The following is a 24146-nucleotide window of genomic DNA, read 5'->3' as shown; positions in this document are numbered from 1 at the left end:
TAAACAAGGATTTGTTATGGATCATGTATGAGAAAAGATGTTTCTTAACTCATAGATGGCAAAGGGATGAGCTAATTAGAGAAAGGTCTTCCCTCATGATTAAACAGTGCAAGCAGAGTTGCTTACCTTAACACGTGTGAGGACAGCAGGATATCCATCCTCACACCGAATGACAGCATCAGATGGAGCCTGGCATGGAAGTTTGACTTTAAATTTCTAGAAACTTTGAGCATGCCCTACCCTCAATGTAGGGTCCTTCAGCCTATAATTCAGCTAGGACTCCGGGGGGGGGGGGGGGGGGGGGGGTAGGTTTTATGAGAACTGACATCCCTTTGTCATCAGAGAACACCTATTACAGGCAAACCAATACTGCTTTCTCTAAGAACAAGTAGGATGGCATCCTCACACATTGGGATCCCCAGTTACAGACTGCCCTGAATGAAAAAGGGAAAGAGCCTAAAACAGTGCCAACAGGCAGAAACTGGTGCCAAACGGGCCTTTTTTGCATTTGAGGTTTTGTTTGTTTGTTTTGTTTTTTTTTAAAGATGTAGCCTGAAATCAAAACAGGCCCCTAGTGGGGATGACTTGGGTTCTATACCTCAACAAGACTTCAGAAGAGACTGGCCAACCTACTGTTACTTTAGGAGTCCCTGTCCAAGCAATACTACAATGTGAATGTCTACAGAGAACTCCATGGTGCAGCTTTGCAGATCTTTTCCATGGAGGCAGTCCTTAGGTGGGCTACTGACACTGTCATGGCTCTTACAATATGAGCCTTGACATGTCCCACATTCAGGCCTTCCTGGGCATAACAGAAGGCGATACAAATCTGCTAGCCAATTAGAAAGGGTGCACTTGGCAATAGCAATTCCAAGTTTGTTGGTGTCTAAAGAAAAAATAAAAGCTTAGTGGACTTAAGAGCTTCAATCCACTCCAGAAAAAAAAGCTAAGGCTCTTGCAGTACAAACTATGTAGCACTTGTACACTCTTGTGGACATTTGTCCTGAGTTAAGACAAATGTCTTAACTGAGAACGACACTACTTTAAGGCTGGATGCACGCGTGGAACCACCCTATTGTGAAAATACTTGGTATAAAGGTGGATGTCCCTAGGGCAAGGAGCTCACTTACTCTGCAGGTCAAAGTGAGTAACCAAAAATATAACCTTCAAGCGCAGGTACTTTAGCTCACAGGAGTCGATTGGCTTAAAGGGAGTTTTTACCAACTGGGTTAATACCACACTGTCATACCATGACAGCAGGAGACTTCAATAAAGCAAGCCCCATATGACTGACAACTAAAGGTTGTATAGAAACAGGTTTACCTTCTATATGGTGGTGCTAAGCACCAACTGCACTGAGGTGAACCCTGAGTTGGTCTTGAGAATTGTTTCAGAAAGATGTAGAACTGGGATAGGCAATTTCAGCCCTGAAGTGCCACAACCAGATCTGGTTTTCAGGATATACATAAGGTATATTTACCTGCACTGCCTCCACTGTATGCAAATATATATCTCATGCATATTCATTGTGGATGTCCTGAAAACCAACCAGTTTGTGGTGCCCCAGGAGCAGAGCTACCTACCCCTAATGTAGAAGATAATCAAGCAGTTTTTGTATGGAGTACGAGAAAGGAACTAGGGCATTTCCCTCACACCAAAAGGCGAACCACATCCACTTTAAACAATAGGATTTCCTTGTGGAAGCCTTCCTGGAAGCCAGATAAATATAAGACATCTTCAGAAAGATCCAGGGGTTACAGAACTACTCTCTCAACATCCAAGCCATGAGGGCTAGGGACCCAATGTTAGGATGACACAGCAGCCTCTGATCCTGAGTGATGGAATTGGATCCTACTGGATATCTCCCTCAGGAGTAGAAACAGACTCTCAGTTAATATAAATATATGAGAATCATAGTTCCTCAGTATATTCTGTGTTTCAATAAGGCTTTTACCACTAGAGGAATTGGAGGACAAGCATACTACAGACCCTGACATTAACAGAGGATAAAGGTGTCCTATACTAGGTTGCCTCAAATCCCCCTTCTAAAGAAAAGTGGGACTTTTCTGTTCAGAGGTGAGACAGATATACCATGGGTGTGCTCCACTCACAAAATATCTGTTTTGCTACCCCATCCAGAGTCTATTTGAGGGGTTTCAGGACCCAGTTCAATCTGTCTTCTAGGACATTCTCAACTAGCAGGTATGTAGCTCTGAGAATCATTCCTTGAGAAATGGCCAAGTCCCACATTAAACCATCGCCTGGCACAGGAGATATGATCCTGTTCCTCCCTACTTGTTGCTCATTGTCCACCTGGACAGGGATAACTTTCTTGGCTAGCTGATCTCAAAGCCTTTAGAGCAGTGGTGGGCAAACTTTGGGCCATGAGCCAAATCTGGCTCTTAAAAAAGTTTTCAATCCGGCCCACCTGTCACTTGGACACTTTCCATTAAGTGCGGCCCACAGATGCTCCGACCTGCCTGCCCGATATCAAATGCCAAGTTACCACCCTTTATGACGCACCATACTTGAGCAAGGAAGTCTTAACATCGGTACATTTTATTGCTGAGCTGGCAGGGTTCCCGTCCCCCTCCAGCGAGGAGAGACAAAGACCTGGCAGTGGCACCCACCAGAGCCCAGGCCACCGGGTCCAAAAGAAGAGATGCGCCAGGGGCACTTGCAAGAAAATAAGAGGGACCAGGTGGTGGGCCGCTGCTTCAACCCAGGCCAGTGGGGGTGAAGAATGAGAAGAGGTGCAATTATGTTTGGGAATATGCTTGTGTGTGTGCCTGTGACAGATAGACTGGGAGCCTTCTTCTACATGTGCCTGTGAAAGATTGGGAGCCTGCTCCTCGACCCGGCCTCTGGCCACATGAACCCAGAGCTGCCATCACATGTAGGTGCACAGTTGTCTGCACCGGCTACTGCCTGCTATCTACTACAGCCTGCAGCATTGCTTGTGTCGACTTCCCTTCCATGCCAATGTTGTCCTCTCAGGCAGCTCCATTTTTCTTCCAGCAGGTAAGAGTTGCCCTGGGAGAGAAGGACTGAGGAGGGACAGAGGGAAGGTTAATGAAGAAAGGGAAAAGGTTGAGTGGAAGTGAGGGGGTGAGTGACAAGAGAGGAAAGAAGGTGAGAGGGTTGAGTAACAGAGGGAGGAGGGTGAATGACTAAAGGTGAATAAAAGGGAAGGGAAAAGGGAGAAAGATGAATAAGGGATTGAAAAGAAAAGAGTGTATGTGTGTGTGTATGAGAGAGAAAGGAGGAAGTTTGTGTGTACCCTCCTCTCCTTTCCCCTACTAATCCAAGTCTACAATCACAGGGTGACTGGAAATGAAAGTTTCCAGGTATGGAGAGGGGGAATTTATTTTTTATCCTTATTAGTTTTAATTATTGTGTGTTTGATATGTCTGCTGTTTTGAAATATTTGATTTTGGGGAAATGTTTAAGGATAAAAATTTTTAACTTTATTCTAAAGTATTAGGTAGTGTTCTATGTCATCTATTTTGAAATATGCTCTTTATTAGTATAGTTTCCTCACTGCTATGTTATTTCTTGACTTTTTGTTTTATGAGGAATGATATTTCTGTTTTGGATTTATTGCACTGCATACGAGTCTGGCTTTTAGTGGTTTTCAGTCCGTTTTTGTGTCTGCACCTTACTATTTATACTTTATGGCCGGCATCTGTGACTGAGGTGAGGTAGCCTGCTAGCTGGGAAAATACCTGCTGGGTTGAAGGTTTTTCTGATTTTGGTAGAGGCTGGGGATCCATGATTGAAGGGGCTTTCCTGGGTGCTAAAATGATGGTACTTAAGCCTGCTGGATACTGAAACACCTGCAGCAAGTGGTGATTTGATTGCTATGTTGAGGACCTGCCACATCCCACCCCACTCTCCGGCCCTTGTTGTGTTTAGTAACTTGTAATGTGGCCCCAGCACAAAAAAAAAAAAAAAAAGGTTTGTCCACCCCTGTTCTAGAGCATACCACAGCACTCTTAGCTCTAGGAAATTTATTTAAGCTTTTCCTGAACAGATCAAAGGCCCTGAGTGCAGAGTCCCTCTATGTGGACTCCCCAGCCCAGGTTGGATGCATTCATAGTCAGGACAATTTGCACTGGAGGAATTTTGAAAGGTATCCCCTCTGGTCAGTTTGCAATGATTTAGTAACCAGGACAGAGTCCTACAAAGGCTAGATGTGGATCAGGGGCGGATTGGCCTATCGGGGGATCGGGCATTCCCCGGTGGGCCGGTTGCTCCCATCACGTGATTTTTTTTTTTAAACTTCCCGGCCAAAGACAAGAAGAGGGTCTGCTGGCGCTGTGGCCCGAAGACAAACCTGAGGGCAGGGCCGGTGGAAGCACCAGGCCTGGGGCGCCGCGAGCAGTGGTATCCCAAAAAGAGCCAGTGCCCCCGGGCGCAGGGAAGCTCATGCGGCGCTGCGATAGGCAGATCAGCAGGGCCGTGGTCCCGAAGAAAAAGATTGCGTTTAAACGCGCTGATGCTCCTCCTTCCTGCCTGTGTGGCCCCGGAAGTAAATGTTGCCGGAGCCGTGTGGGCAGGAAGGAGGAGGAGCATCAGCGCATGCAGAAGAGGAGCAGCGCAGCCTGCAAAGAGGAAGAGGCCCGGTAGCAGGGCCGCTGCAAAGCCCATCCTGCGGCGACCCGCGAAGAGGAGGCCCAGAGGTGAGAGAGAGGCTGAGGGTCTATAGAGGATGTGTGTGTATGAGATGAGTTGAGAGACTGTGTGTGGGAGTGAGGACCTGAATGTTTGCAGAGACAGCATGAGAGAACCTCTGTGTGTGTGAGAGAGACAGCATGTGACAGTGAGAGCCTGTGCTTGAGCAAGGCAGCATGTGGGAGTGAGAGAGAGCCTGTGTGTGTGAGACAGCATGTGCCAGTGAGAGCCTGTGTGTATGAATGATTGTATGAGAGAGAGCCTGTGCTTGAGCAAGACAGCATATGTGGGAGTGAGAGAGAGCCTGTGTGTGTGAGAGTCAGACAGCATGTGCCAGTGAGACTGTGTATGAATGATTTTATATGAGAGAGCATGTGACAGTGACAGTGATTGTGTGAGAGAGAGAGAAATGCATGTGAGAATAAGAACCTAACTGTGTGTTTGAGGGAAGAAGATGGAGAGAAAAGAAACAGAAAAAAAGACAATATAAAAGGAATTGGCAAAAAAAATAAGAAAGGGAAGGTGGGGAAAAAAGTCTGTGACCAACCAATTAGAAAACTAAGATCAGCCAGCAAAGGTAAAAAAAAAAAAGGAATTACTTTTAGTGATTGGCACATGTAATCTTTGGGAATGTGCAAGAATAGCACTTTCTCCATGAGGATCTCACAATGTATGAGATCAGCATGGAGAAAGTGGAAGCCCATTCTGCTGAACAGAGGAGGCAACAGAATGGGCTTCAGTGCTAGTATCAGCAATCAGCACCTCCCCAATAGCCACGTGGCAGCAGTGGTAGTGGCAGCAGAGGAATGAGAGAGGCTCTGAGGTTGCTGGCAAAAGAGGGGGGGGGGGGGGGGTGGTCCGCCTTTAGTGTGTGCATGTGTATGAATGGGACTCTGCGAAAATGAATGGGAGCCTGCCTGGGGGTCAGTGTTGTGTGTGTGTGTGAGAATGACTGGGAGCTTGCCTGGGTGTGTGTGTTTGTGTGGGAGCCAGTGAGTGTGAGAGCAGGAGTGTGTATGAGAAAATCCAAGGGAGTAAGAGTTTGTGTGTGGAGGGGAAGAGAGTGTCTTAGAGCTTGAGAGTTTGTCAGTGAGAGCGATAGGTTATGGTGGATATAAGAGCATGAATGTGTAAGAACATAGAAATTGCCATGCTGGGTCAGACCAAGGGTCCATCAAGCCCAGCATCCTGTTTCCAACAGAGGCCAAACCTATGTGACAGTGTATGTGTGAGAGAGAATGGACATGTGAGTATGTGTGAGAGAGAGGATAACCTCCTAATCCTCAACAATATCAGGGTGACTGGAAATCAAGAGCTCCCACAGAAGGGAACAGCATGGCCTTTTTAAAATCCTTATTAGTTTTAATTATTGAATATTATTTGATGTCTGCTCTTTTTGAAATATTTTATTGGTGTTATATACAAATTTTTGAAAATTTCCCTGAGTTAAATTACTGGAGGTTCTGTTCATCAGCAGTTTTGAAATATATATTTTAAGTATGATTTTCCTATTGTGATGTTTTATAGTTCTTGATTTTGTTTGATGTTTTATGAGGAATGATTATATTTTCTGTTTTTCCTTTGCTGCATTACATACAGTCTAACTTGTTGGGATTTCCAGTTCAGTTTGTCTGTGCATTTTTGTGTATATTTTATGGTCCCTTTATTCTGTATTTGGTGACTCACCAAATTGTATGTGTAATTGGGTACCCATGGGCCAGTATGGAGAAAAATCCCCCGGGTCACTATTTTCCCACAATCCGCCCCTGATGTGGATGCTGTCCTAAAGATCTTAAGTGGCTTGATTCCACAGTAATCTGAGGATCCCTTGGGCTCTTCTCATGTGAAGACGTGTTTAAGTGAGGCCCACCAACCTCAATAGGACTCATACTAAATGTTTGCCAACTCATTGTTATCCTCTTCACTGTGGATATTAATGTGGAAACTCTCCCTTGTGGGAGAAAGGCTCTCACTTGAGTCATGTCAAGCTGCACTCCTATAAATTGAGATGGACTCAAGTAGGATTTGGAATAGTTTATGACATCCTTTGGTAACCCCAACATCTGTATGGTTTTGCTCACTAATTCTGTAGCATTGCCTTGAGATGTGCTCATCACTAGCCAATCATCCAGGTAGGCAAACACATGCACCCCCAATTAGCATAGGTACACTGCCACCACAAGACATTTTGTGAATACATGTGGCGCCGACACCAGACTGAAAAGCATTATGCAATAATGGAGGTGTTTTCCTACCAGAAATCTGAGATACTTCCTGTGACCTGAAAATATCTCAATGTGGGTGTCAGATCTAAAGAGCATATAGTCAGTCCCTTTTTTCTAGAAAGGGAATGAGGATGCCTAGGGAACATGAAAAAAGCCATGATGGGTCAGACTAATGTCCACAGAGGCCAGCAGCCTATCTCCAATAGTGGCCAGTTCAGGTTACATGTACCTGGCAGATCCCAAACGGATCTATTTCATTCCCAGGTATAAGTGATGACTTTCCCAATCATTAAGCCTATGGTTAGTTTGTTTTATCATTAACTCTTGTGTTCTTTGTCTGTTTTAACTCAATATTTCCTATTTTTTAAATCATTGTAATATAATTTTTTATTTTAATTGTATGTTTTATTTAACTTTTTAAAATTGTGTATATTATTTTGTTCACCGCCTAGGCCTTTTAGTGTTAGACGATTTATAAATCTAAATAAGTGTAAATGAACTTTTCCCTCAGATACTTGTTCAAAGCCCTTAGGTCTAAGATGGGACAGAGACCCCTGTTTTTCTGGATAAGAAGTACTTAGGAGTAAAATCCCTGTCCTCTTTCTTTTGGTGGGATGAGCTCGACCGCATTGGCCTCTATGAGGGAGAACTTGTTTTGCAGCAATTTCTAATGCCAAGATACCAACCAAAAAGGTTTTGGTGGGCATTTGTAGCACCCCATAAGTGCAACTGTATCCTCTTTGGACTATGCCGAAGACCCAAGTATCTGAAGTTATTCCAGGCCAACAATTTACATACAACCTTAGCCTCCCATTGACAAGGTGGTCCTCTAGAACAGATAATGGGATCCCAGCTATATTGATCTAGTCAAAACCCCATCCCAGGTTTTGGCTGTGGTACTAGCTGTGGCACTGGGACTCTGCTACTAGAATAAGCATGAGGACACTGTTGCTGACAAGACCAAGGGGGGGGCAGAGGAAAATATTTCATCAGCTGATAGAAATGCCTCTTTGGCACCCCACTTGGATATCTCCTGGCTGAAGAGGTTGGGTCTGAATAGCAGTCTAGAGGTAGTAAGGCTTTGCAAAGTGGTCTTTAATCTGAGCTACTACTTCCTTGACCTGATCTACAAAGATTCTCTCCATGGCAAGGCACATTGGTGAGCCTTTCCTGAAAATCCTTTCCTAGGTCTGAGGTCACCAATACCCACTGCAGAGACTATTGATGTGTCTCAAGTTTGAGCAAACCACGGTCCACATCCTTGTCCACTAGTGAGTACAAGGCATAACACTTTGAGGAAGCTACTCTATCTACTGCTCTTCAGTATATCAGGTAGTGAGCATATACCTGCTCATGAAGATCTGGCGGGACACTATGTGGACACTGAGCATAGCTTCCTAAAAAACCTTTTTCCCAAGCAAGTCCAGAATATGAAAATTCCTCCATGGAGGCACCAAGGAATAGGTTCTAGACCTCTTGCCCTTCTTGAGAGTAGATTCAACCACCAATTGGAGAGGCACCTGCTGCTTCTCAAATCCAGGATCCTTCTATAAGAACATAAGAAATTGCCATGCTGGGTCAGACCAAGGGTCCATCAAGCCCAGCATCCTGTTTCCAACAGAGGCCAACCAGGCCATAAGAACCTGGCAATTACCCAAACACTTCTGGATATATCATGTCTGCCTTCTCAGTTGCAGGAGCCATAGAGAGGGGGGATCTCCCACATTCTCATCTGTGCCTCCTGAAGGATCTTATATACAGGCACAGCCACAATATTCATTGGAGATTCCACAGACTGGAGCACTGGACTCTTCCTCCTTTTGCAACATAAATGACAAAATTGGTGAAGGAAAGGTGTATGAGGAGAGACCTGTAGACCCCCACGATAAAAGCCATCCTCAGATCCATAGCTGAACCCCCAGGAACATCTGAGTCTGATCCAGACTGTTATGTTATGGATATGGACCTGTCTAGCAGACAAGACCTCAGAGAGGACAGCATTTGCCTGTTGAGGTCTAGATTCCAATAAATTCCTGCACATTGGAGAAGTTTCCTCCACTGATAGGCTGGAGATCATCATCAGTGCAGCAGTTCCCGATGTCACTTCCCCTCCAGAAACTGGCATCAGGGCCCTTCCAACAGATGCCAGATGGATTCCAGCAAGGGCTGGATGTCTGCTTGCAGTCACTTCACTGACGTTGATGCTAGTGCATCAAGGCTCTGCGTCTTACCATCCAGGGCCTCCTGGATCTTCCTATCCAACTTCTCTCAAAAACGGCAGATGTCAACATGACCTGGGAAGCAGGAGGAGAGGCCACATCTTCCTGAGACATAAGAGTTATATTGCTGGCTGATACCTGGACCCTTAGAGACTGACTGTGTTCCCAGGGAATGCTTCAGGGGATTCAAGGCTGCCATCAAAATGTTCCCATTCTCAGCAGTGCACATTGAAGGAGACAGGGGTCAATACTTTTTGGCCTTCGCCTGCTGCAAGTCATTGGAGATCTATAATGCCAGTATTGAAGAGGCAGAACTTTGTTCTCTTCAGGTGGGATGAGTCTTCTGGTGCTTGATGCCCATTCTGATGCTCCGCCAGCAGTCACAGTGCAGCCCCAGGGTCACTCGATGTAGATGTCTCGGGTGCCAATAAACTAGACTTACGATACCCAAAGTGCTTTTTCATGAGGTTAAGCTGGGATGGTCACACCTAGGGGGTCATAGTGGGGCAGAGGGGATATCCCCAGTTGTCATAGTCAGCCCCCAAGCAAAGGACTCATTTATCATAGGGATCCATGATAGACATCACCCTTTCGCACAGGGGGTACATTTCAAAGCTAATGGCTTTCTTCTCCTTCTGGGGTATCGATCGAAAAATTAATGCAGCAAAATAAAAAAAAAAAACAATGCCAGGAAAAACCATGTCCAGTGCATCATGCGGTCGTTAAAAAAAAAAGAAAACACTCAAAAGCCCATCTAAAAAGTAACTAAAGGGGAGAGAGATGACTGCAGGGCCCACAAAGAACAGATTCTGCATTCCTGGTAAGTAAAATACCTTGGATAAACAGGACAGAGAAAAGATATGAGACTGGTGGGCTCCATGGAAACAGACTGACGGGGCTCTTCATGGAAATATAATATGCTGTACATATCCAGTAGAACTTGCTCAGAGTTTCTAGAAACTTTTAAGTCAAACTTCTATGCTGGGCTTCATCTGATGATGTCACCTATGTGCGAGGACTGCCATCCAGCATGTCCTCAGAGAAATTAAAACTGCATCCAACAGAAAACAATTCTATACTCTGTGTCAGATATGAATTTTGTTTAAAAAGATGTGAAATTCCAGTTGCAATTGTTTCAGGGTGTTTTGATTTGGAGTGTTACTGCCTAAGTGATTATTCCAGGCATTGTGAAAGCAGTTAACTATTAGTTTGTCTGTGAAGATCTGTTACATAACTGCATTCTAATCCCAGACAAGTCTATAAGAGAAGCTTCTCATTCTTGATGATGGTATCTATCTGGCTACTGTCAATATTACAGTCTTTAATTATTATTAATATCCAATTACAAAGGGAATAATTCAGGGACAAAAAGACAGAGCAACTTTCCCAATGCTGCACATAATCATAGGAAAATATCTGAACTCGCGTCTTCCCTAAGAAATATAAAGAGGAAATAACAGTGCAGCTGTTATGATATATATACACAACATGGGCTGGGCCAGTGGCTATGTGCTGTTCATATGAAGGAATCTGGGTTTGATTATAGACACAGTTTTCTGCTTCCCAGGTTGGCTATGACTTAAGGATGCTGAGGAGGTAGCATTCCACAGTCACTCCAGAGAGTCAGTAATTGTGCAATGGTGAAACCTAGTGGCTAGATTTAGGACCCATGATTTTAGAGTTCTAGAGATCTGGTGCATGGCCCAGGACCATCTCTCTAATGGCCAGACTACATATGTTTGAGGGTGGGATCTACAATACAGGAAAAATCTCCAGGTAGTTGTGATGAAGGCTCATGTTGCCAATTCCCACTCCAGGTTTTGATTGAGCTGGAAGCCTAAAGGAGCAGAAGGAACCTGCCAAGTAAAGAAAAATATATATATACATACATCTAGTGTGCATTGTGTGGCCAAGGCTAGGTGCTTTCAGAACCTGAGAAATTTGTGACACAACCTAAACAGATGCTTTCGGCAGTCGTTTCTGAAGTCTATGAAGTTAAGCCTCATTGATGACTATGAAATGTGGCAAGCCATTTCCTAAACTTGGAAAAGATCATGAAATAATGTGCTGACCTGATACATAGGCCTCAGTAATTCAGATGGATAATATCTGAAGAATGCCTTTCAAGGTAAAACACTGGACTGTGGACAGATAATGCCCATATATGTAAGACAATGACCCAATTTTACTTTAAGTGCTGGTAAAGGTCCCTAGGAGGGCAAGTATCTATCTGCTTGCATTAGTTCAAGAACACTTGACTTCCCCATGGACTGCAAGATGTACTCCCAGCTGGGTGTGGCTCAAATAGGCCATTCAGGTGTGCAAACTTGTAACACTTGAATGTATATGATAAAATTCTGACTAGGTATTATTTTACTGTTAGTTTCATATGTTACTAATAAGAAAGTAAGGGGAGGGGGGTTGGAAATGACACTAAAATAGAGGTAAATATTTGCAATCCCTTCACAACATATCACCTCAGATGATCCAAACGGGGCAAAATGCTAAAAACAATGTAAATGTGTTAAGGAAATTTAAGGCATAGACATTGTGGTCAATTTTCAAAGAGTTTAGGCACCTAACTTTGGAAATTGACTGGGGCCCAGACACAAATTTAGGTGCCTAAAACTGGACACAATGTGGGTGGAATTAGGGCAAGTAAAAATGTTAGGTGTCTAACAATGACTTTCACACATAGATGCCTAAATTAAATGCCTAAGCCTAGGCAAATGAATTGCAGACCTAATTTTAGGATTCTAAGGTTCAAATAGAAACACGGTGCATAAATTCAGCTGAAAATCCTCCTTAGGTGTCTAAAACTCAATTTGATCCCTTAATGTATAAATGGTCTGGGGGGAGCCATCTCCCTTTTTGTCAAAGTCGGTCTCTCATGAGTATTTTGGAACAGAAAAGCAAAAGCTGAGCTACTGTGTGTCAGCATCCTGAAGCAGGACTCTTACGCCCAGAAAGATGTCATGACTGGCTAAAATACATAAGAATACAATTCACAGCAAATTTGAAACACTTCCTTCCTGCCTTAGAAGCATTTTAATTTCTTAATGATGGCACAGTCCAAATTATAGCACATGTTTTTCAAATGTAAAATCAAATAAAAAATGTCTGATTTTTCTGAACAATTATAACCTTCTATTTTTACCATTTAAAACTATTTCAAGACAGGGCACTTACCTGTGGATCAACTGGAATTAATGAAAGTAAGTCCAGGCCTAAACAGATAAATTATATTAATATCACTCCTGGTATTTTACTGATAAAGACTGAACATAGCATACAGCAACACCACTTTCTAGCAGTTACATTTGGGAGTAGAAAGTTTGAATTCTTGAATCACAGCATGCCCTCATCCATGATACAGATGCTTAATTGTGGTGTAAATGAGTTTTACAAGCCTCAGATGTCATTTGAAGAGGCCTATGAGATCTGTAAAACTCATGTACTAAAAACATTTTGTTGGTCTTTTTAAAAAGATATTACAACTATAAAGATTCCAGATAACTTGTTCCCGTAACTAGTTTAACTTCATTACGAGTGAAATTACAGAATCATAATTTGGCACCTACACCTATACCAGGATGACAGCAAGTTGTGTAATGTAAAGCAGTGATAATTCAAACATCTAAAAAGTATCCCAACCTACAAACGCTCCAGTTTTCTCAATATAGCTACTAGAATTCTACACTACAACAATTTAAGAAATTCAAAGAAATGTTTGCTAGAAACCTATTACCTCACACATTAAGTCTAAAACCTGAGAATTCAGCAATAAAAGTGGCTTCTTTAAGAGTACTGATGGCACCTGAATTCAGTTTACATCAATGAACAAACAAGCATACAACTGGAATTCATCATGAATTTAAAGAAAAAGGAACATTGGTTCTTATCTGCTAATTTTTGTTTCTGTAATACCACAGATCAGTCCAGATAGTGGGTTTTGCATCCCTACCAGCAGATAGAGGCAGAAAACAAAAACTTCTGGGAAACTGCTACATATCTGAGTGCCACCTACAGTCCCTCATATTGACCTGTACCCAAGCCAAAGAATAGAAAAACATTCCCCCCTTCCAGGGCGAAACAGAAACACAGGGTTGGAACCCCCTAAACTGGAGGACTCACATGCTTCCAAAAAGAAACATTCTAATAACTGCTTAAAAAAAAAAAAACAAAAACCAAAAACACAACTCTGAACAGATTGTAAAATTTCTGATATGTGTACAAAATCACCTGGAAATTCAGTCTTTCAGCAACAAATGGGATGGGTCTCTCGACTGATCTGTGTTATTACAGGAATTAAAATAGCAGGAAAGAACCAATTTTCCTGTTCATACTCAGATCAGACCAGACAAGTGGGATGTACCCAGCACCCCCTACTCTGGGCGGGAACCAGAAATACACTCACTTAACACACTTTCACTGAAAGTCGCCAACCTCTTCCACCCAAACGTCCCAACCAGTAATGTTGTGTAAGTATTGAAGCGAGGGACACACCATGGCCCTACATATCTCTCGGGGGAGGACACTGACACTACATACAAGAGACTGCATGTTGCCTTGAGGCCAGTCAGAATTCGTGACCCTTACAAATATAGGCCGAGCAAATGGTTCTCCCTTCAGCCATTTAGAAATTGTAGCCTTAGAAGCTTTCTCCTTTTTTCCCTCTACCAAATAACACAAAGATGATACGACCTCCGAAGCCATTAGTGACCTTCAAATTAATGCAACAGAGCGTGATAAACATCCAGAAGCGTCTGATTCCACATGGAAAAGACGACAACTTTTGGCAAAAGGAAGGGAACCATACGCAACGTCATCCTATCATCCGCAATACGCAAAAAAGGATCTCGACAAGATAGTGCCTGAAGCTTCGGAATCCACCTGGCTGAACATGTGGCAACCAGAAAAAACTGTCTTCAAAATCAAGTCCTTCAAAGAAGCTTGCCTTAAAGGCTCAAAAGGGTGCCCCTACAGAGAACCCGCAAAACTAAGATGAGGTTCCAATCTAGACACACTTTCCGAACCGGAGGCCACAAAATGCTTAACCCCCTCCAGGAAGCGAACTACATCGGAATGAGAGTTCAAAGACCTCCCCCGCAATTTCCCCCTAAGACAACCCAAGGTTGAAACCTGGACACGGAGCAAACTATAGGCTAGGCCTTTGGACAAGCCCTGTTGAAGAAAGGACAAAATTGATGGACTCCCACTGACAGAGGGTCCAGCCGCTGTTTGAAGACTCCAGGACTCAAACACCTTCCAAATCCTGACATACGTCAGACGTAGGCAGCCTCCTAACCTGGAGCAGAGTGGAGATTACTGGCTCTGGACTATCCCTTGAGGCGCATTTTGCTGCCCTTCAAAAGCTAAGCCACGAGACAAAAGTGATCCTCCCAATCCCAAATATGGTCCTTGTCTCAGAAATCCTGGCAGGTTGAGCCAACTGAAGAGGCTGGTCTATTGCCAGATACACCAGATCAGCGAACCACCAGCACCACTGTCCCTGTGTGCATCTCTATGTGCCGCAACACTTGACCGATAAGTTGCCAAGGAGGAAACACATACAGAACAACCATGGTTAGCCACAGGCACACCAGCGCGTCCAGCCCTACCGAACCGGACTCCCTTCTGCAACTGAAAAATCATGACATCTTTGTATTGGCCTGCGTCACCATGAGGTCCAATGAGGAACGCCCCACCTGCACAGATTTAATTCCAGGCTTCCAGGGACAGTTTCCACTCCCCAGGATCTAGTTGTTGCCTGCTGAGGAAATCCAACTGCACATTGTCCACTCCTGTGATGTGCGAGTGCTGCAATCCTCCTTGAGAGTGGCGCTCCGCCCACACAAACAATAGCAGTGTCTCCAAGCCACAGTGTGGACTCTTCGTCCCTCCTTGTCCAGTTGATGTATGCCACCATTGTTGCATTGTCCAAAAACACTCGAACCACCTGCCCCTCGACTGAAGGCAGGAACACCCCCAGGGCCCTGTTGCACCGCCCCTCATCTCCAGACGATTTGATTGACCAGGACACCTCCGCTGCAGACCAAAGACCCTGGGCAGAACGACCCAGGAACACCACTCCCCAGCCCTTGATGCTGGCATCTGTGGCCATCACCACCCAGTCCAGGGCCTCCAAGTCCACTCCCTTTTCCAGGTTCTGCTGCGAGAAGCCAACATGAAAGACTGGACCTGGATTATCCTAGAAGAAGGTAACAGCAGATGAATACTCCAACGATTCCACCTGGACAAAAAGCGCCTTTTGCAACAGATGCATGTGAGCAAAGGCCCACGGAACCAAATCCAACGTAGAGGCCATGGGAACCCAGCACCTGTAAGTAATCCCAGACCTTTAGTACTGAGAGGCTTAGATCCATCACCTGCGCCTGAACTTAGACAACCTATTCACTGTCAGAAACACCCCTGCCTTTCCGGGTATCGAAGCAAGCTCCTAGATACTCCAACAACTTAAGATGGAACAATTTATCACCCAACTCAGAGAACTCAGGATGTGCATTACCCACTGAATGGCCAACCGCACTCTTCTGTCTTTGCCCAAATGAGCCAATTGTCCAGATATGGATGGACCAAAATCCCTCTCGCCTCAAGAATGCTGGCACTATCACCATCACCTTTGTGAAGGTTTCAGGAAGCCATAGCCAATCTGAAAAGGAAGAGCTCGAAACATGCAAGTGCTGACCAGCACCATAAACTGCAGAAACTTCAGATGCTCATTTCAAATGGAATATGGAGGTAAGCATCGGTCAGATCCAAGGACGGGCAGAAACTCTCCTTTGCGGACTGCATGCAAATCACCGTATGCAACATCTCCATATGAAAAACGCGGGAACCCGGAAGGCTACGTTTACCTTTAGTAAATCCAGAATGGGACAGAAGGTGCCCTCCTTCTTTGAAACCAAGAAATAAATGGAGTACCTACCCGCCTGCTCGCCCAAGTGGGACAGGAACTATCATGCCTACGCTTAGTAATCACTGCAACTCCCTTCCACTGCTTCACGTTTGCTTTGCGATAAGCAGTGGGATTCTAGAAAGGCTTCCCTGACTGGGCATGAAAATTCTAAGGCATAGCTGTCTCTTACTTCCTCCAGAACCCACCAGTCCGAGGTAATCTTTGCCCACTCCTCATAAAAGAGGGACAACCTGCCTCCTACTGCTTCCACTGAGGAGTGGGCGAGCCTGGCTTCATTGAGAGGACTTTTCCTCCTCTGGTCCTCCTCCCCAAAAGGACTGCTGATGCCCCAACCGTTTTGGTCCCAAAGCAGAGGCCTTCTTGCCAGAATGAAACCGCCACGAATCCCAAAAATGGGACTGGAATGGGAAGAACTTACTCTTCTTATCCTTAGGCAATCTAGACCCTTTGGATTCCTCTAAAGACTTCATAAACTGATCCAGATCCTCCCCAAACAGAAGCTTCCCTTAAAGGGAAGATTAGACAGCTGGAACTTGGACCATATGTCCACTGACCATTGTGCAACACAACAGCCTGCGTGCAGCACCACAGAGACCATGCTCCTAGTGGAAGAATGCACCAAATCATAAAACACATATGCCACTTCAGCCTCCAACGAGCCGAATGCATGGGGCTGAGCATCCTGGTAGAAGCTTGCTTTTGTGCCTTCTTAACCCAGCACAAGCAGGCACACTGCATCAAGCTGCCTACACCGCGGCCTACAGGATTTAAGGCAGAAAACCTCAAACAGGCGCTTCAGTTGAATCTCCAACTTGCGGTCCTGAACATCCTTCAGAGCAGCAAAACCCACACCGGAATTGTAGTCGTCTTAGTTCACTGAAGAGACTGCTACATTCACCTTAGGAAATTTACGCGATCCAGATTCTCTCTTCAAAGGATAAAAGCTTCACCATAGTCCTACCAACATTCAAGTCTGCTTCTGGGAACCCCACTCCAGCTAATCAGCTTCTGAATCTTCTTAGGCAACGAAAGGCACTGGGTGGACCACGTAGCCCATTCAGATCCGATTCACTCTCATTGTCAGACTCTTCCTGAGTCAGCTTAACCCCCCAATTCTTCCAACACATGAGGATGAGCAGGCGGCAGCTCCTCTTTTTTAAACAGACTGACTACCCGAGGGTCATCCCCTTCTGCCACAGGCCCTCATCCAGATCAAGATTATCCTTGTTTCGAATCAGGATTCTGACTTCTATCCAGATCTGCCCCTTGTGGCGGAGAAGGATCCTCTTGCATCGCAGAGTCATCCAGATCCCTGGGATTGCCTCAGCTCCTGCTCACTGCAAACCCAGGCACTGAGCAGATCTCCAGACCTCCCACCAACGCCATCCTTGGCTGCTTGGAAGAGGCAATGGGTCACCTCTCTCTGGATCTCTTCTCTCCTGGACTCCTCCTGGCCAGGAAGGCTCTATGCAACAGCAGGACAACTTCAGAGAAAACTCCTCTGGATCTGGGGTACCCTGCATGACGAGGCTTTGCTTCCGAGTCCGTTCTTCCGCCTCCTGATCCTCCCTCAGTAATCCTGCACCATAAGAAGGAGGAGGGGGAAATAACCGGATTCCTGGCAGGATGGAGGCCCTTAATGCAATCCCCCATGGGTGTGGCTGAAATGGTGGGCCCTCACCCGGGGCCACAGCCACAGACCCTGACACCCTGGAGGCCCTCCTCTTCTTGATCCTCCTGCAGAGGCTCCCTCCTCCTCGATGCACACCGGTACATAGGGAGAGGTAATTAAGCCGGGACGATCAGAGTTTGCAGGCCCTGCAAGCCGCTACGGGCTGTTAAGACACCATGAGTCACGCGGATCCAAAAAGCCAGCACTGCTTGAGCGCAATGACACAAAAGTAGGCCGCACCATGTGGCTGCCCCAATGAGCCATGCAATCGCGTTGGCCTGAACAGCGCACAGCTGATCGCGACAGCCCGGGCGACTTGTGAACAGGCCTTGCCTCACACCAAAGATTTCCCCACTAGGGAAAAAAACACCCATAGACTCTCCTACAAGCTCCCGCTTGCTAACTATCCCGGTCACCCAAATCACAAACTGAGTCTCCAAACCAGATCCTTTTTTTTTTTTTTTTAGTAAAACAATTTACCAGAACGAAAGGATACTACCCTGATAGACAGCGGATGGCAGGAGGGAAACTTGGTGGCAGAGAGGGTGCCAGTCCCCTGGCTATCAAGGCCTCTGGATAGCAATGGACTATGCCAGCCAAGAGCTACCAACCCCCGGTCACCTGGCAACCTGAGGGATGGCCCACAAAGCCACCTCAGGAGCTAATCCAGCTTCTCAGTCAAAAAAACTGTCACTATCTCCCCAACTTAACTTTCAGTCAGAACTGCAGATTTGCACTTCAACCATCTGCTGGAGAGAGAGGGAATAGGAGGATTGCAGGTGGCACGTTCAGATAAGTAACAGTGCCTCAGAGTTTTTGTTCTCTGCCTCCATCTGCTGGTAGGGATGCAACACTCATTTGTCTGGACTGATCTGGGAATGGACCTGTAGAATACTCCAACGTGCATATCGCAAGTAATACTAACTCTGTGGACCAATTAAAGATACTGTTGAAAGTCTGAAGGTTATTGCCCTTCACTTCCCATTAAACTCCTCTGAGAAGCCAGGTTCACAAATATGTTGTAAATCATCATGCACCCAATGCCCATTGGTTTTAATTACTACATGGTGGGTATGAATACTTGCAAGGGATTATTTTAAAATATTAAGCAGTGAACAGGTGTTATTTTTCCTTTTAATCTGCATCGACTGAGCTACCTAATGAAGTTTCACATCAAATCTAAATTCTGCACTTTTTAAATATTTTGTATTCTGAAAGCAAGCAACAAATTAGTGACTTTGTAATTTTATTTACTTAGTTCTTCCACACAACACCTGAGGATTCAAATACACAACCGAGTGCCACTGTGAGGGAATGGTGATTTTCGTTGGCAATGTACTCAGCAAGCATGATGATCCTTAGATACGAGACTGACTTAGGGTAAAGACAGATCAGGCAGACTTTGCAGTATTGCATTGGGAACAGGCAAACTAGATGGGCTTTTATGGTCCTTCACTGCCATCATTTTCTCAGTTTCTGCTCTAGAGGCAGCAGCTCTACTGATCAGTCAATAAGAGAAGGATCTCCTTTCTTTTCCATCTACCACGTAATGTGTAGAAATAAAAGGTCAATAATCTAGTTAAAAAATTTTTTGCTTACCTGGTAAATCTGCTGAAATATTCGATATTGGTGGATGATGGAACGGCACAGAGTACTCTGATAACGATGGAGGCATAGCAGTGGGGTCAATCATCGTCATACTTGGCACTCCAGATGTTTGATATGTTAGGACTCTGTTATAAAAGAAAAAAATAAGACATTGCCAATAACGTAACTAGCAATTAACAGATGATAAAGAGAAATTGCTTACCCATAACAGGTGTTCTGCTGACAGCAGTGAATGAGAAACTGATTTTTTCCAGATTTGCCTAGGAAAAATCTTTCTAAGCATGCAGTGATTTCTCATATACCTTCAGACCCAGAGCTCATTTCAATATTTAGCTAAGCTACTAATGAAAAAAGATTAGAGAACCAGACTGTATGGACTTGCAATTTTGCTTTCTTGGATAAAGCAGCTACAATAAAGCCACAAAGATGGGAATCCTAGGGTTGCCTTCCAATGTTTCATTTATAGAAAATTTTTTTATTTTGCTTTTAGTTCGTGCCAGTTTATTGGTAGTTCTAGGCGATTTACTTACAGGTACAGAGAGCAGAAAATTTAAGTAAGTGTAAATTCATATTAGGTTGTACAGATAGGTAGTTAAATAGGCCAAAAGGGAGGCTATCTCCTGCTATCAACATTTTTAATTAATCAGTAGCATATACTTTAGGGACAGTCCAAATCAAAATTACATTGTGTTGCTGAAATGAAGATTATATTAATATGACCTTCATATCACAGAGGATGCTGACTGTCAGCCTGTAGAACAACATTTGCCATCACCAATTTCCATTTAAATGCAGCTGGCTAGTAATGGAGAAATTACTTAACTGATAATTTCGTTTTCCTTAGTGTAGACAGATGGACTCAGGACCAATGGGTATAGTGTACTCGTCATAGCAGTTGGAGATGGATCAGATTTCAATTTGACATCAGCCCTAGTACATATACCCCTGCAGGAAGTGCAGCTCTTCAGTATTTTCCTCGAAAGTATTGTGGATATGTGTGTGACTGACTAATTTGATTAACTTGATTAAACTCCTTCCACCAGGTCTCTGAGATGCCAATTATGTCTCTCATCATTCACTGCTATACACTCTAAACTCTCCCATCTTACTTCTTAGACTTCTAGCATTGGCATACAGACATTTCAAAGTGCGTTTTTGTTTGTATTAACAACCTGTTTCTCAGTTTATAGGGATAATTTGGAATTATTTAGCTCAGGTGATTCTTTACTTCTAGGCACATAGACTACTTTTTCTTTTATTGGAACCTCTCTGTTGGGATGCTGTAACTCTCCTATCTCATTAGTATCTTTCAAAGATAACTCCTCCGAATTATGAGCTGCTGAGAGACTGTCAGCTTTCTCCATTGGTCTAGTTTAAAAGCTGCTTTTTTTTTTAAGTTAATGCCACCAGCACGGTTACACTCTGGTTAAGGTGGAGCCTTTCTTTTCGGAAAAGTCTCCGCCTTCCACGCATTGAGACTTTGGAGCTCTGCCTTCCTCTGGGGACCTGCATGTGGAACAGGGAGCATTTCAGAGAATGCTACCCTCGAGGTTCTGGATTTCAGCTTTCTACCTAAAAGCCTAAATTTGGCTTCCAGAACCTATGTCGTTGGTGCCCACATGTACCACAACAGCAAAGCTCATCCCCAGCACTGTCTATAATCCTATCTAGGTGACACGTGAGTAGGTGGTGAGGGCCATTCTCCCTTTACAGTCAGATAAGTCCTCCATGCGATCTGGCCATCACCCTTGCGACTGGTGTGACATGTGCAAGGCACATAGTGGCAACAGCCTACTTCAGGATACATTGTACGTTGGAAACATTTTTCAGATTGCATCATGAAAAACGTATTATTAAAGTGCTTGGGCCCATTGATTTATGTAGGATGCATTAAATCAACTGATCCGAGTGTGTTTAATCAAGCATTGAGGCTGTATTAAGACTTCCAGAATTAATGCACTTGTTGTACAGCACTGCTTTGAGAAGAAATGTGCCTTTCCAGATTTAAAATGGACTGAATTGCAAGTTGTACGTACAGTTACCAAGAGGTGATGTTTCTGTAATTCTCTGGATTTATGTTTTAAATATAGTACCTTCCAAACGGTTTGAATGAGTCAAAAGAATGGTGCACACTGATATTGGATAAAAAATGTATTTATAATATTAGTATTTTTTAAATATCTACTAATTAGCTGAGCAGTTTTCCTGCCATTGGATCTTTAAAAATGGCAGCAGTGTTTTAGACATTGCCTATGAATGAGCAAAATGTACAGAAGGTCACAGTTTTGCTCTTCAAACAAGATAGGGCCTGGAACTGTAAGTGCTGCCCCAAAATTTTGAAGCAAATGCTCCTTCAGGATGGGGATATGAAGATAAGCCTCCGTCAAATCCAAGGATGCCAGGAACTCTCCCCGTGCACTGCAGCAATCCCTGAGCGCAGAGTTTCCAACCTGAAGTGTGGTATCTTGAGCGTCCTGTTGTCAATCTTGAGATCCAGGATCGGCTGGAAGGAGCCTTCTTGCTTGGGGGCTACGAAGTAGACGGAATAATGGCTGAATCCTTGTTCCGGTAGTGGCACCGGAAGAACGGCTCCCAGATCCAGGAGGCGGTCTAGCATCAGACGTATTGCGCCCTGTTTCCTTAGTCCGCACGGAGAAAAAACAAATCTGTCTGAGAGGTCAAGCAAATTCTAAAGCGTAACCACGCTGGTAGAATATCTAGGACGCCCTGGTCTGAGGCAATTGTGACCCCACTCCTCGTAGAAGGACCGACAGGCGTCCTCCTATCCGGGGAATCGAAGAGTGGGCCAGCAATGTTTCATTGTGAAGATGTAGTGGCAGTCTCTTGGGCGAGGGTGACTCGGGCTGATCCTCATCCCCAAAAGAAATGAGACCAGGACTGCGATCTAGATGAGGGAGGCCTGTGGGACACTGGCCGCACCTGGCTGAAGTGCCGTTGTCCTCTGAAACGGTTCGCGGAGCTGTACATTCTAGATCTCAGAGGACGATCTTTCGGTAACTTAATGTACCTTGTGCTCCCGAAGCGACTTAAGTTGCTCCATCTCCTTTCCAAGCAACAACTTACCCTTGAAGGGAAGCCGAGTTGAGACTAGGAGGAGGAATCCGCGGGCCAGGTCCTGAGCCAGAGGAGGCGCCGAGCTGAGACTACAGAAACCATAGATCTGGCCAGCACCCGGAGAAGATCATATAGCGCGTCCGCGCCATACCCTATGACGGCTTCTAGCCTTTCCGCCTGATGTGCCTCCCCTGGAGGCAGGTCCTAAGTCCCGAGTAGTTGTTGGACCCACCGGAGTCATGCACGCTGCATCAGGGAGCTACAAATAGCAGCCTGAACTCCCAAGGCGGACGCCTCAAACACTCTCTTCAAATACACCTCAAGTTTGTGGTCCCTGCAAATCCCCGAGGGCTGCTCCTCCAGTCACAGAAATAGGGGTCCAGGCCGTGACTGCGGATACAGACGCATCCACCTTCGGTACCCTTAAGTAGTTCCAGGGACTCCAAGGGAGGGATAGAGTCTGTCCATCACTCTGCCAACCCGCAGAGAGGCCTCCGGAGTCTCCCACCCCCTGAACAGCAATTGGAGGAGCATAGGATGAAAAGGAAAAAGTCTTCGAAGGTGGCTTGAGCCCTAGTAGGATGGGATCCCCTCTCTTCGGTGCAGTGCTGGTGGCAGGAGCCTCCTGGGGAGCCTCAATATCTAATCCGGCCAGGACATGTATGATAAGCGGAATCATCTCATCACTCTGGAAAAGGTGTAAAACCCGAGGAATATCCCCTTCGACTTGTGCCAAGGGCATCTGGTCATCTAGATCAGGGTCCATTGCAGGGGGTGGAGGGTCAGGACCAGTTGCATGGGCAACCAGCTGAACCCTAGAGGATCCCGACAGGGCCACTGGAACAGCAGGGCCAGAATACTGGTGCTGTACCAGGCCGTGACTGTACCGATCCCAGAGGCCCCCCTGCCATGTCTGGGAATTCCCCCAGACTGATCACTTTAGGAAGAGGGGGAGCAAAAACCGCAATCTGGTGCTGGCTGAGCCTTGCTAAATAAGCCCCATGCATCAGCAGAATAAATTCTGTGGAAAAAGGCTCCGGGGCAGGGATGGCCAGCGGGTCCTGCGTCGGGGAGGTATGCCGGAAAGAGAACCAGAGGAGAATGAGGTCCGTCTGGGTATGAATCCCTGGGAGGCAGCACTGGAGATGCAAGTAGTGGATCCAAGATGGCTGCCGTTCCCGCATTGAACGGGGGCGACCTTCTCACAGCCTGGCGCACATTTGCATGCGAAACACACCGCCCTCTAGGGCTAGAGGTGCCCTCCCCGCCAGGGAGGCACGGAGCACACAGGCCTTCCCGGGAGAGCCGCGATCTGGGCTCCCCCCCAGGCGCTGCATTGTGTCAGCCGTGGCATGGGTGCAAGTAAAGAAGGGCTTGGAACCCAGACCTCTGAAAACCTTCGATAGCAGGAACAAAACCAAAGTCCTGTGCTGCCTGACTAACTTTAACAACCCGTTCCGGGTTTTGTTTTTTTTTTTTCCCAAGCCAGAGGGATGTCGCGTCTCTTAAGCTTAGGGGCTGCCCTGAGGAAACGACATCTCCGGGCAGCGGGTCGATATAGAGAGGGAGAGTTTGGACCACCATCTTCACCCCTAAAGGCAGCAAATGACAGCCCTGTAAAAGGAAAGTTAACAAGCTTACCCTCAAAACTATACAGCAATAAATAAAAAAAGATGACAGGTCTGCCACCGAATGAAAGCTCTGCCTGCAAACCTGCAGCAGGAGAGCCCATA

The 24146-nt window shown here is 45.4% G+C and overlaps 1 protein-coding gene across 8 annotated transcripts in view; it reads right to left on the bottom strand.

Moving 5' to 3' along the window:
* PIAS2 (protein inhibitor of activated STAT 2) overlaps window positions 1–24146 on the bottom strand; it is a 150705-nt gene that overhangs the window by 709 nt on the left and 125850 nt on the right. For 7 of the 8 annotated variants that reach the window (XM_029580543.1, XM_029580564.1, XM_029580524.1 and 4 more), the window contains exons 12-13: window positions 19330–19463; window positions 12308–12345 (exon numbers count right to left, since the gene is read on the bottom strand). In XM_029580543.1, the coding sequence (XP_029436403.1) occupies window positions 12308–12345; window positions 19330–19463 (172 nt within the window). Of the gene's footprint in view, window positions 1–10497; window positions 10975–12307; window positions 12346–19329; window positions 19464–24146 lie in introns of those variants that run through there. The other variant, XM_029580580.1, reaches the window with a different exon arrangement.

This window comes from Rhinatrema bivittatum, chromosome 1 (genome assembly GCF_901001135.1).
Source record: "Rhinatrema bivittatum chromosome 1, aRhiBiv1.1, whole genome shotgun sequence".
Taxonomy (NCBI): Eukaryota; Metazoa; Chordata; class Amphibia; order Gymnophiona; family Rhinatrematidae; genus Rhinatrema; species Rhinatrema bivittatum.
This window is presented reverse-complemented; position numbering and strand designations above follow the sequence as displayed.